Genomic DNA, 13,131 nt, shown 5'->3' with positions numbered 1-13,131 from the left:
CTTATTGGATAGCGGAAAATAAAGTGTCTATTGTGTTGTACCTTTTGACTATAGTTTTAAGATATATTGTACATATAGTGAACAATAATCTTCGGCTCTGTAAAGTTAATTCGATTGAGCCTTGTCAAATAAATGAACAAACAACAAATATACTTGGTTTGACTCTATCCGAAACTGGCAACTTTCCCGCTTATATCCAAAAGACTACCATTGAACCGGTTTTTTGATGCTCATGTGGTTTGAGGTGTCGCATGATAGATTTTGACCTGTGTCAGAATTTTGCCACTTTTCCGGGGGTTCCGGAACATGGCCGGATGTCACCAGTGTGCTCCTGGGCACTATGGTGACTACTTTTGCACTGATTTTTTTAATTCTTATGTCATTTGTTGTTTCACATGATGGGTTTGATTCGTTCCAGGGTGGATTTAGTGGAATATGTTACGGCCATATCTACGAAGCCAGGTAACCGAATCGGTTATGTGGTTGCCGAGAAAAACATCGTTGTTTGAATTTCCACACACGCACACACACACACACACACACACACACACACACACACACACACACACACACACACACACACACACACACACACACACACACACACACACAGGGCTACAAATGGTGAGTTGACAACCTAGCTCTGGTTCTCACAAGTTCCTACCTCACGCCTCCCCGTGGTGTAGCCTGGGCAATGTTGTCCTTCTGACAATAGCAAAGTGAGGGGGTGCGACGCGAACACTGGCGCGGTAACCATAACACGGCGATAGAGGAAATGCTTCGTCAACCCGCAGGAGTGCCAACCGGCACATTAGGATCGACGCCAGTAAGATCCTTATTACGGCATACTGGATACGGCATGGAACTATGGACACGACACGGTACAATGGATTGGATACCACGCTACAGGGCTGACAGTCGTGCTATTCTGCTCCCTAAGTAAAGAAGGGTGACACCTTCTTGAAATGGCGAGTGGGCTAATAGTGCGGCTGCCCCCGTCCCGGTAAAACCTTGGCAGGCCTCCGGATACGTTCAAAACTCGTCACCAATTGGTGATTGGTGAGTAGTAGGCTCAGATGTAACATTCCTGACTTACGCCGATCTGGCTCTGAACACGGCCCCCATGAAGGACCGTGTCAACCCTAGCATGGCCTCCCTGCTTGCATAGATAACCATGGGATCACGATAGGAGACTACATACAACGAGTGGAGATAGCGGCCCGAAGGGGGGACCCATCAGAATGGATAAAATTGGAGAAAAAAATAAAAATGAAGAAAAAGAAAAAAACAAAAAAAATATGAAGAACGACGGCAATACGCCAGACAGTGAAAACGGAGGAGCAAACGTGTTCGCAAGGAGTGGAATATTGCAGAGATCACCAGTGTCGAACCTGGGGGTCACTGCGAGTTCCAGCAGCAGCAGTAAGTTTCAAGAAGAGCAGCCAGGCGTTGGGCTAAGCCAGATATTCACACCAATATCCAGTAGTAGCAAATCCCAAGAACTGCAGCTCGGGAGAACCAAAATGACGGAGGTCAGGAGGAAGATCGATGATCTCTATGTGTTCGTGAAGGATAAAAACAACGTACACAAAGAGATCAAGCAACTTGTGACCGGTATCAAATCCGGCATAACAGTGGCAGATCGGGAATGTCAAGAGTGGAGAAAAAGGGCCGAAAATGCCGAAAAGGCTCTGCTGGAGGCCAAGGAGAACATAAGACTGGCTCAAGCACATGAGACTCCGAAGGGACCCACAAATCCACGTCCTGAAAAGAGAGATAGGGACACGCCAGGAGATGAGGAGGAGCCCAAAAAACGCAGGGACGACGAGGAAGGCATCAAGGAGATGGGAGAAAATGGTGCGTGGCGTAAAGTCGAGAACCAGAAGGAGAGGAAGAAAAAACAGAAGGAAGATGAAGTGAGGAAGAAGGAAGAGGAAGCGAGGAGGAAGGAAGAAGCAGCGAGGAAGAAGGAAGAGAAGAAGAAGGAAGACAGGAAGAATAAGGAGAAGCCTAGGCCTCGTAGGGAGAGAAGCAAGGGTGACGCTCTGGTTGTTGAGGCGAAGGACAAAACGTCCTACGCAGCACTCCTCCGGAAAGTGAGAGAGGATCCGGAGTTGAAACAACTAGGCGAGAATGTGGTGAAAACCAGGCGAACCCAGAAAGGCGAGATGCTATTCGAGCTGAAAAGGGACCCTACGGTTAAGAGCTCAGCTTTTAAGGAGCTCGTCGAAAAATCTCTTGGCGAGACGGCGAACGTAAGAGCCTTATCCCAGGAGTCAGTGGTAGAGTGCAGGGATCTGGACGAGATCACAACAGAAGACGAGTTGAAAAGTGCGCTGAAGGTGCAATGCAACCTGGGAGACGTACCGATGGCAATTCGGTTGAGAAAGGCGTATGGTGGCACGCAAACGGCGTCGATACGACTTTCTTCGGACGCAGCTAACGAGCTGCTGAAGACTGGCCGAATCAAGGTTGGGTGGTCAGTGTGCCCGTTGAAAGCTATTCCTCGGGTATCTAAGAAAATGGAGAGATGCTACAAATGCATGGGCTTCGGTCACCAGGCGAGACACTGCAAAGGCCCTGACAGATCTGATCTGTGCAGGAAATGCGGAGAGAAGGGGCACGTTGCAAAAGACTGTACAAAGCAACCGAGGTGCATGCTCTGCAAAAAGGAGGACGGAAATGGCCATGTGACGGGAAGTTTCAGGTGCCCTGAGTTCAAGAAGGCGATGGTGGGCCAGCAATAATGAAGGTAACCCAAATAAATCTCAATCATTGTAACACAGCACAGCAACTGTTGTGGCAGTCAACAACGGAAACAAAGTGCGACGTTGCAATCATTGCAGAGCCATACCGAGTCCCTCTCGATAATGGTAACTGGGTGGCGGATAGAGCAGGAATGGCGGCCATACAAGTCATGGGCAGGTATCCCATACAACAAGTGGTGGCAAGCTCATATGAAGGTTTCGTGATCGCCAAAATCAATGGAATCTTTGTATGTAGTTGCTACGCACCCCCGAGATGGACAATTGAGCAGTTCCACCAGATGCTAGATGGGCTCACCGAAGAGCTCATTGGACGGAGACCAGTCGTCATCGCAGGAGACTTCAATGCTTGGGCAGTGGATTGGGGGAGCAGATGTACCAACGCAAGAGGGTATAGCCTGCTGGAAGCTCTGGCAAAGTTGAACGTCAGTTTGGCCAACGAAGGAACCATCAGCACCTTCCGCAAAGATGGTAGGGAATCCATTATCGACGTTACTTTCTGCAGTACGTCGCTAATGGCAAATATGAACTGGACAGTGTGCGAGGAGTACACCCATAGTGACCATCAGGCGATCCGGTACAGTATCGGCGAACGAACACCGGTGGAAATGCGGAGGACGAAAGTAAGCGAGCGGAAGTGGAAGACGAAGGCATTCAATAAGGATCTCTTCATCGAAGCTCTAAGGGTAGACAACAGCGTCCCGGGCCTAAGCGCGAATGAGTTGACCGAATTATTAGCAAGGGCATGTGACACAACTATGCCGAGAAAACTGGAGCCAACGAACAGGCGGCGTCCAGCCTACTGGTGGAACGAGGAAATTAGCACCCTCCGTGCTACTTGTCTTCTAGCCAGAAGGCGTGCTCAGAGAGCAAGAACAGAAGCAGACAGAGAGGAGCGCAGGGTGGTGTTCCGAGAGGCCAGGGCTGCACTGAAACGAAAGATAAAGCTGAGCAAGTCAAATAGTTTCAAGGAGTTGTGCCGCGATGCCGATGCCAACCCCTGGGGCAACGCATACCGAGTTGCGATGGCGAAGATCAGAGGCCCAACGATGCCGGTTGAAATGTGTCACAACAAGCTGAAAGTCATCGTGGTGGGACTTTTCCCACAGCATGACCCAACGAACTGGCCACCTACACCATATGGCGAGGTAGATGAAGACAACGTTGAACAAGTCTCCAACGAGGAACTCATAGCAGCAGCGAAAGGGTTGAAAGCGAATAAAGCTCCCGGCCCGGATGGAATTCCCAACGTGGCGTTGAAGGCGGCGATCCAGACGTTCCCGGACATGTTCAGGATGGTGCTGCAGAAATGTCTGGACGATGGTCAGTTCCCTGATAGGTGGAAGGTACAAAAGCTTGTGCTGTTGCCGAAGCCCGGAAAACCGCCGGGGGATCCTGCATCGTATAGGCCAATATGCTTGCTGGATACTGTAGGAAAGCTCTTAGAGAGGATCATCCTCAACAGGCTGACGAAATGCACGGAGAGTGAACACGGATTGTCGGAGAGACAGTTTGGATTCCGGAAAGGGAGATCGACGGTGGATGCAATTCGGACAGTGATTGACAGAGCCGAGAAAGCTTCCAAACAGAAGCGGAGAGGAAATCGATACTGCGCCGTGATTACGATCGATGTCAAGAATGCATTCAATAGCGCCAGCTGGGAGGCCATCGCCAAGGCGCTCCATAGAATGAGGGTTCCGGGCTACCTCTGCAGGATTCTAAGTAGTTATTTCCAGAACCGGGTCCTTGTCTACGTGACAGACACGGGGCAGAAATCGCTTAGAATCACGGCGGGGGTTCCCCAAGGCTCCATTCTAGGTCCCACGCTGTGGAACGGAATGTACAATGGCGTGCTGACGCTCAAGCTGCCCAAAGGAGTTGAGATCGTTGGCTTTGCGGACGATGTCGTCTTGACGGTAACCGGTGAGACGCTGGAAGAAGTGGAAATGTTGGCGGCTGAGGCGATAGATACGATTGGTAACTGGATGCAAGGAGCGAAGCTGCAGATAGCCCACCACAAAACAGAAGTGATGTTGGTCAGTAACTGCAAAGCAGTGCAGCGGGCAGAAATTACCGTTGGAGAGCACACCATTGCTTCGAAGCGCATGCTTAAGTATCTGGGAGTGATGATCGACGACCGGCTAAACTTTAATAGCCACATCGAATATGCTTGCGAGAAGGCGGCGAAGGTCATCAACGCAATAGCCAAAATCATGCCGAACAATTCTGGTCCAAGCAGCAGCAAGAGACGTCTTCTGGCTAGTGTTTCCTCATCAATACTAAGGTACGGAGGTCCAGCCTGGATTGAAGCGCTGAAAACGAAGCAGAACCAAAGGAAATTGAGCAGTACGTTCCGGCTCATGGCCATGCGAGTCGTGAGTGCGTACAGAACCATTTCGATGGAGGCAGTATGCGTTATCGCCGGTATGATCCCAATCGGCATCACCTTGGCGGAGGACTACGAGTGCTATATGACGAGAGAAACCAGAGGAGTACGAAAAATGGTGAGAACGGAGTCGATGGCTAAGTGGCAGCAGGAGTGGGATGCAGCAGAGAACGGTAGATGGACACACAGGCTAATACCGACTCTTTCGACCTGGGTGAACAGGAAGCATGGAGAAGTCAACTTCCACTTGACGCAGTTCCTGTCTGGTCATGGCTGCTTCAGGAAGTACCTGCATCGGTTCGGACACACAACGTCACCCTTCTGTCCGGAGTGTGGGAATGTGGAAGAATCACCAGAGCACGTGGTCTTCGAATGTCCTAGATTTGATGATGTGCGAGAGGATATGCTCGCCCTTAGCACGGAGAATGTCGTCGAAGAAATGTGTCGAGAGGAGGGCACCTTTAACGCCGTCAGCAGAGCAGTAACGCAGATCATGTCAGCGCTGCAGCGAAAATGGCGGGAAGACCAACTAGAAAGTAGTAATGTGCTCACACAAGTGCGAACTGAAAGCCGAAGCCGGGAGAACTCTCCGTCAGAGTAGGCTGTATCCACCACCAGGGATAACCGAGTAGAACGTGACGCTGGGAGATAAATGGCTCACAAATTGGAGAGACGATCAGCGAACTGGAAGCGCCAATTAGCTGAGGTAAAGTGAGGTGCGTAATGCACGGCCCCCTCCGAAGTAATACGACAAGTGGTTCCGGGGGAAAAGGGCAAGGCGTCTAAGGAGGTTTTAGTGCGGTAAGAATCCCACACACCGTGTCACCGCGACTGTGCGCCCAGTCGTCAAGCGGTGGCACGATGGCCTTTTTGAAGGTTTCCTCCTTGCCAAAAAAAAAAAAAAAAAAAAAAAAAAAAAAAAAACACACACACACACACGCAATGTCATGGATAACAGGTCCAGCAATGTGGATTTATAGTCTCTTTCACTCTCCCGCTGTTCTTATGTAACGGAGAGTTTAACGTCAAACAATTCGTTACATAATAACAGTGGGAGAATGAAAGAGACGAAAAATTTGCATAGCCAGAAGAAATTTTCCGAGTTTGGGCCGGGCGTGCACTGAAGGGTGCAAAAATCGTTCCGCCGGTCAGCAAGAAAGAAGCAGTCGCAGCAGTAGCACCACTGGGTGGAAGAAAAAAAATACGTGAATTTACGTTTAATACGTGAATATTAATATGCGAAGTGATGTTGAAATTGGGATTTGCTTGAAGCATCCTATTCCACAACCCAACCCGGACTGATTTGGCGATTTTCTAATTTTATCTATTTAAACTTTATTTCTATGAATCCGAACATATTTGATTCGGGTGATACTGTTTCTTTTTATTCGTTTACATTATATTTCAATAAATATTCTTATAAACTTTACCAAGTAAGATCCCAAAATTAAGATTGAGGAGCTCAGCTAACTTTGTGGCTGCCGCTTTTGCTTACTGAGTAGAAGATCGTGGGTTTACTCCCAAGCTCCTCCAAAATAAAACAATCACTATGGTTGCATCGCTTGCTTAAGCGAATCCTGACCTATCTCCTACCCAACTATCCAACTCCGTAGCATCTATGAGCCTCTAGCCTTCTGTTAAGTAGATATTACATCAACAATATCCTCCCTTTCCCAGTAACGGAGAAAATGGGCGTGGCCGGCAATGGTAATTGTCATGCTTTTCCTGTTCTGAACTCAGATTGGAGAGCTATTCACTCCCAAATAGTTTTCCTCAAGCAATTAGAATAAGCACGTTAAAGTAGATACGTTACAGTTGCCAGTATGCAATCTACGAATTACTCTGTTACAAACGCAACGCAACTTTAGACCAAGTGCTCCGCACATACCTACAAGCCCATATATACGCCTGTAGGTATACATGGAACACTTGACCAAAAGTTAAATAATAATAACTTTTTGCGCAGAAGTCAAATCGATTTGCGATCTTAGACAAAGTTCAATCAATTAAAATCACAACTCTCAGATATTCTCTCAAATAACAGACTGTTATTTATTCAAGATTGATCATGTATAATTTTGAAGATCTTCATCTGCCCAACATTTCAAATCACATCCCTCAGATATTCTCTCAAATAGCAGGTTGATTAGAAATCATTCCAAAGACCTCCAGGTGATCAGACATGTCTTAAAGTTCTCAAATATTTGTTTAAACTTCAGTTTGATCAGGTATCATTCTAAAGGAAGGTGTTCAACTGCACAACAATTCAAATCACCTATCCCAGTTATTATTTCAAATACAAGGTTGCTCAGAAATTATTCGAAAGACCTCCAAGTTATCTCACATCTCCAAAAACTCCCCAGCGATTTTTTTTGAAGACTGCAGCTGAAAAAGGTATCATTTTAAAGATCTTCATCTACCCAACAATTCAAATCACATATACCTACTATTTGAGAGAATATCCTAGAGCTCTCAAATAGGAGGTTGTTCAGAAATTACTTCAAAGACCTCACGTGATCATAAAACTCCAAAAAGTCTTCAAAATATTTGTTCGAGACTTCAGATTGATCAGGTGTCATTCTTTATTAAGCTGCACAATAATTCAAAACATATTTCCCAGATATTCTCACAAAATACCAGGTTACGCTGAAATTATGCAAAGACCACCAGGAGATCATTTTAGAGATGAACTAACCTAAGGCTAAAAATCTCTTTAATAAAGAATTAAAAAAAAACCAGGAGATCATAGACCTCCAAAATATCATCAAGATATTTTTCAAGCTTCATTCTGAAGATTTTCAACTGCTCAGCAATTCAAATCTACCTCTCACCCTTGCAGGCCTGGGTTCAATCCTAGTCGGCGCTGCCGGGATTTTCTGAGGCATAACATCTCTGATCACGCCTTCCTTCGGAAGGAAAGTAAAGCCGTTGGTCCCCGCTTCATGAGTTAATGGATTGATACGTAGGGTCCAGGTATGAGAGCTGCCTCCCTGGTGTCGGTAGCATTGGTGATCATCACAGAAAACAAGAACGACGGAAAACATATCAAGGAAAAAAATTCAAATCACATCTCCAAAATATCCTCAAAGATTCCAGGTTACTCAGGAATTATTATAAATAACACCAAGTGAAACGAGATCACCTTGATTACCTCATTATATTTCTTCAAGAATTTAGATTGATCAGGTGTCATTTTAAAGATATCCACGTATCCCATAATCCATATCCTATCTCGCAGATTTTCTCTCATATGAAACACGGCAACTTAAATAATTGTTCTAAAGTCCTTAATGTGTTTTAAGATCTTCATAAAGTCGTCTGGATATTTTTTTTAATAATTCTGGTTGATCAGGTACTATTGTACTTACAATGTGGCTTCGAAAATATTCCAAAAACCATCAGGTGATCAAAGATCTTTGTTTTCTAGGCTTCTGGTTGAACAAGTTATGATCTGAAAATCTTAAACTATACAACAAATTAAATCAAAATTTCAACTGTGCAATGAATCCCTCACAGCTCAGGATGGTATGGGTTGGTCACCTTAGGATGCATTCGTCATCTGACCTTTTCTTTATCACTTTGTTTATCTCCTTATTTATCAATGGTTGCTGCATTTACCCTATGCTTCTTGTTTTTACATAATCAAATCGAATCGAATACTACAAAAAAAAATATGGCTCCGGATAATCGAGTCATTTTCTTCGGAAATCGAACCCCCGGATAACTGAGTCTGACCTGTATAAGATATAGGAAAAACGTGGCGAAAGGCAGAGAGGATGATTTTGACGTGACGTACTAAATGGATCCTCTCGAAAAAGAACACAAACCGAAAAAAAACGTATTCAAATTCATAAACGATGTCAAAACACAAATGGTTTTTATAGTTATTAAATGGAATCGCAAAACAAATCAACCCAGCCCAAAAGCTTTTCATAAAGTCTGCCATTCAAAGATTTGATTTATGATGAGTAAATTTAAATGTTTTCGTCAATTTGATTGAAAAAATGGTTTGAAATTGCAGCAACTTTTTAATAATTTCAAAATCATGCTGTTTTAGAAAACAGTTAGTTAAGCTCAATATAGAATATTTCATGACGTATGACCAACCCATCAAAGGACAGCCCAAGACCTACCGGTGAATCACAACCCGTAGAATGAGTAACGCTGTAATCGATCATCAATGATATGTCCTTTTCAGTAGCAAACAGAGTTAGACAACTACCTTGAAATTGTCATTCGTGTTGGAAATGTTATACATTTTTACGAACACAAGTATGTAAATGACGTCATGATCATTATCGGGTCAACTAATCACCCATTGGCCATTCCTACCTAAGTTTTGGATGATCCCTTTTTACACGAGCGAAACTGAAGAGGAGAAAGATGTATCGTCACGTGCCAATACAATATTGATATTGTAGTGTTTTCAAAGCAGCAGAGGACTTGTTTGAGTATCATTTTTGCCGTTAAATACAATCTACAATTGCACTATGGTACTTTTATTTTCAAATTGGATGTTTAACATGCCGATATAATTGCATCTTCCATAAACCAATGCTGAAAAATTAACAAATATACCAACCACAAAACCCCAACGAAGGTAACGTGTTCTATGTCACAAACCGTACCTGCTATGCCTATTGATGAGGTACTTTGGGAAGTACGTTTCGTGCACAGATCACCAGTTCGTGTTGTTATTCTGAGCTAGAAGGTTGTTACGATAAAGTGCTGCGGTAATTTACTGACAAACAACTATGTCATCATCTGTAGAAAGTTTAGAAAGGTGAGTCAAATTTCGTTGCACCTGATTGAATACAAATGTTGATATAATCTTTTTGATTTCAGGACATATCAAGATGATTATGAACCATTCGAGCATCGTAAAATTGAGAAACCAAATACGTAAGTGGCAATGACCCTATCACAAATGTGAAGCTCTGACGAGATTAATGCTTTTCAGAACTATTGGCAGCTTCATTCACATAATTAAAGGGTCTCTCGGGACAGGAATTATGGCTATGCCGTTGGCATTCAAGAATGGTGGTTTGTTGATGGGATCAATAGGAACCGTGGTGATTTGTGTTCTTTATACACATTTTATTCATTTACTGGTATGGCTTCTATCATTAGATACGGAAAACTAGGACCTGAAAGTGATTCTTATTTGTAGGTTAGTACATCTCAGAAAGCATCCAAACGGAGCCAAGTGCCCATGCTAGGATTTAGTGAGACAGCGAGAGACGTGTTCAGTAAAGGACCTACTTGTGTGCGACCTTACAAAAACTATGCATCGTTAGTACTAATTCATCATAACACTTATTCAATTTTGTAAAAATGAGATTTTTTCTGTTCCCAGGGGATTCATCGATTGGATGATGGTGATTGATAGCTTTCTAACGGCTTGTCTGTACATTGTTTTCATTTCAAAATCACTGCGGGACGTGCTTCACAACCAACTGCAGATCGATTGGGATACACGAGTTTACATATTACTGCTTCTCGTTCCATTGCTAATCATTATCCAAGTTCGAAAACTGAAACACTTGGTTCCGTTCACGGCGGTCGCCATCACGTTGATCATTACGTCAGTAGGAATTTCGCTGTATTTCGTTTTCAGTGAACCAATCGTTTTATCCGATAAAGAACTGTGGCCAAAATGGACAACTATACCGACTTTTATAAGGTAAGATATTCAAGTGAAACAATCACAAACAAACTTACACGATATCGTCACCCAACAAACAGTACCGTTCTCTTCGCAATCTCCGGAATCAACACAGTTCTACCGGTAGAAAACAATATGAAACATCCAAAGCACTTCCTGCGCACATTTGGAGTCATGCAGTGCGCCTTTGGATTCCTAACGGTTTTCTACGGAATAACAGGATTCTTCGGATACGCTAAATATGGAGAGGCTACCATGGGATCCATTACACTCAACTTGCCAAGCGATAACGGGTAGGTTTCACTTCTCAGCATTTCCATAACCCTTAAATGAGGTTTGTTTTTATTTTTGCAGTTGGGCAGAGACAACCCGATTGATCTCAGCAATGGGCATCTTCGTTGCTTTGGGATTTTCCCTCTACGTTCCGTTGGAGATCGTGTGGCCACAGGTCGAAAGCAGAGTACCTCTGAAATGGCACAACTGGGGACAGATAACGATGCGTTCGGTGCTCGCGGTTGCCATGATCGCAGCAGCATTCATTGTGCCGGAGATCGAGCCATTTATAGGACTATTGGGATCGTTCAGTGTAGCAGCTCTGTCTATACTATTCCCGGTGGCCATGGATTTGATATTCCGATGGCCGAATGACTTCGGAGTTTTTAAATGGCATTTGATAAAAGATATTCTTCTGTGCGTGTTTGGGCTTTTTGTGCTTATCGTTGGGACACATTTTAGTATTTTGGACATCATTGATATATATCAGTAAACGAACGAGTGTTTTTAAGGTTGTATATATTATGCTAGAATAGAATCGCATCAAAACAAATAAAGTATTATCAGACAAAACTCGATTGCTCAATAAAAGTTTGAGAAAGCAAAATAAAATGCATTCAGCAAGATCAGTTTTCCCAGTTGCATAACCAAGTAACATTACATTTTTTTATGGAGGTTGTAAAGCATCCCACAAGTCTAAATCATGATTTACAGAACTCTCATAGAACGTGGGATATAAACTATCGGCCATTGGCCTTTAGCGTATGTGTGAGACCCTATACAAACCTTAATCTTAAGTATGGCATAAGGATGATTAACCGCCCGCGGTTGTTTCTCCAATATCACCTGTAATTACACAGAGAACCAAAAAATGATGCTTGGAACTAGCAATCATCCTCCATGGGTAGGAATGTGTTGACGTGATAACCGAGAAATTCTCTTTACTTCCTTAAGAAATCACTGCGCTGGCGGATAAAATGTAGGTTTTGTATAAGGGTACATTGTACATACAGGGCCCTGAGGATAAACCCACCACCCTTCTATTACAATACACCATTTAAGATCGAGTTATTGGTGTAACACTTTAAGATTCAAACCCGGTGCTGGTGACGACAAGAAAAGCAAGCAATATGATGCTAAAACTCGTTAATATGAAGGGGCCTGAAATTAAACTCATATCACCATTTTAACCCGACATCCGTATCTGTCATATAAAACACAACGAAAAGCAATGTGAACATGAGTAGAGAATATGAGTAATGATGACCATACAATTCGCAGCCTCTACATCACGACTAACCAGATCCAGCAAAGTATACACAAATAAGCAAATAAGCAGGGCTTAAGATTAGCAATCCATCCTCAGTGTACAAACTCCAGTACTTTCAAAATAAAGAACGGTCAATCGGGAGAGGATTATTAGTTCGACATCCGGTCTTACAAGAAGCCGAGTATTCCTCTGCACTTCACGATTGTCACAGAAAGGACGATTTTGATACTTAAGGAGGGTGAACTAGATCTGGATTAACATTAGAAAGCGATGTGATCTTTTCAACCATGGTAAGGAAATGATGCAAGGATGCGACCCTATCAATTCAGTAATGCAAGGTAAGTAAGTAAGTGAGTATGTAAATATGGAAGCATCCGATCCCTCTAACTACAACAAACCACTATGACTGGCAACCAAGCCCGGAGACATGAAGCTAGGAAAAAGTCAACTTTTCAAAACACAACAATATTTGATCGCGATCCCGGCATCTACGTCTTCACTGTGGTGCAAATCAAAAAAATGTGTGAAGGAGTAGTATCAGGTTTTAAACACTTATGACTTAGCCATTATTGGTTGGATTTCAATTCTTTTCACTCCATTGGATTCAGAATTGATGTAAGATTGGTTTTGTATATATATTATAGAATTTTGTCACCGACTGCAAGGTGAAATTTGATAGAATCCACAAATAGCCGCTATTATGCCTAGTTTGCCTTACCATTACCAATTTTGATCTGGTTGATCTTGTAGACCATACAATCAGAACCCTTGA

The 13,131-nt window shown here is 43.7% G+C and overlaps 2 protein-coding genes across 7 annotated transcripts in view; one reads left to right on the top strand and one right to left on the bottom strand.

The window, feature by feature from the left end:
- Positions 1-13,131, bottom strand: part of raskol (Ras GTPase-activating protein raskol) — a 407,687-nt gene that overhangs the window by 171,760 nt on the left and 222,796 nt on the right. The window lies entirely within an intron of this gene.
- LOC135709152 (proton-coupled amino acid transporter-like protein CG1139) lies at positions 9,870-11,646 on the top strand. Its single transcript, XM_065231368.1, has 7 exons — positions 9,870-9,934; positions 9,997-10,053; positions 10,112-10,262; positions 10,322-10,443; positions 10,508-10,834; positions 10,897-11,109; positions 11,171-11,646. Exons 1-7 carry the CDS (start codon positions 9,906-9,908, stop codon positions 11,580-11,582), a joined length of 1,311 nt encoding a protein of 436 aa, XP_065087440.1. The 5' UTR covers positions 9,870-9,905; the 3' UTR covers positions 11,583-11,646.

Source organism: Ochlerotatus camptorhynchus, unplaced genomic scaffold (genome assembly GCF_037179485.1).
Source record: "Ochlerotatus camptorhynchus isolate MF236.1 unplaced genomic scaffold, CSIRO-AGI_Acam_v1.1 ptg000351l, whole genome shotgun sequence".
Lineage (NCBI taxonomy): Eukaryota > Metazoa > Arthropoda > Insecta > Diptera > Culicidae > Ochlerotatus > Ochlerotatus camptorhynchus.
The sequence above is the reverse complement of the archived record's forward strand: the minus strand, read 5'-3'. Positions and strand labels throughout refer to the sequence as shown.

What these genes read in the sequence shown, in the direction of transcription:
- LOC135709152 (XM_065231368.1), top strand. Translation starts at nt 9,906, where the DNA reads ATGTCATCATCTGTAGAAAGTTTAGAAAG. An exon ending in AAAATTGAGAAACCAAATAC is followed by an intron (nt 10,054 to 10,111) that starts GTAAGTGGCAAT and finishes AATGCTTTTCAG; the next exon opens with AACTATTGGCAGCTTCATTC. An exon ending in CACATTTTATTCATTTACTG is followed by an intron (nt 10,263 to 10,321) that starts GTATGGCTTCTA and finishes TCTTATTTGTAG; the next exon opens with GTTAGTACATCTCAGAAAGC.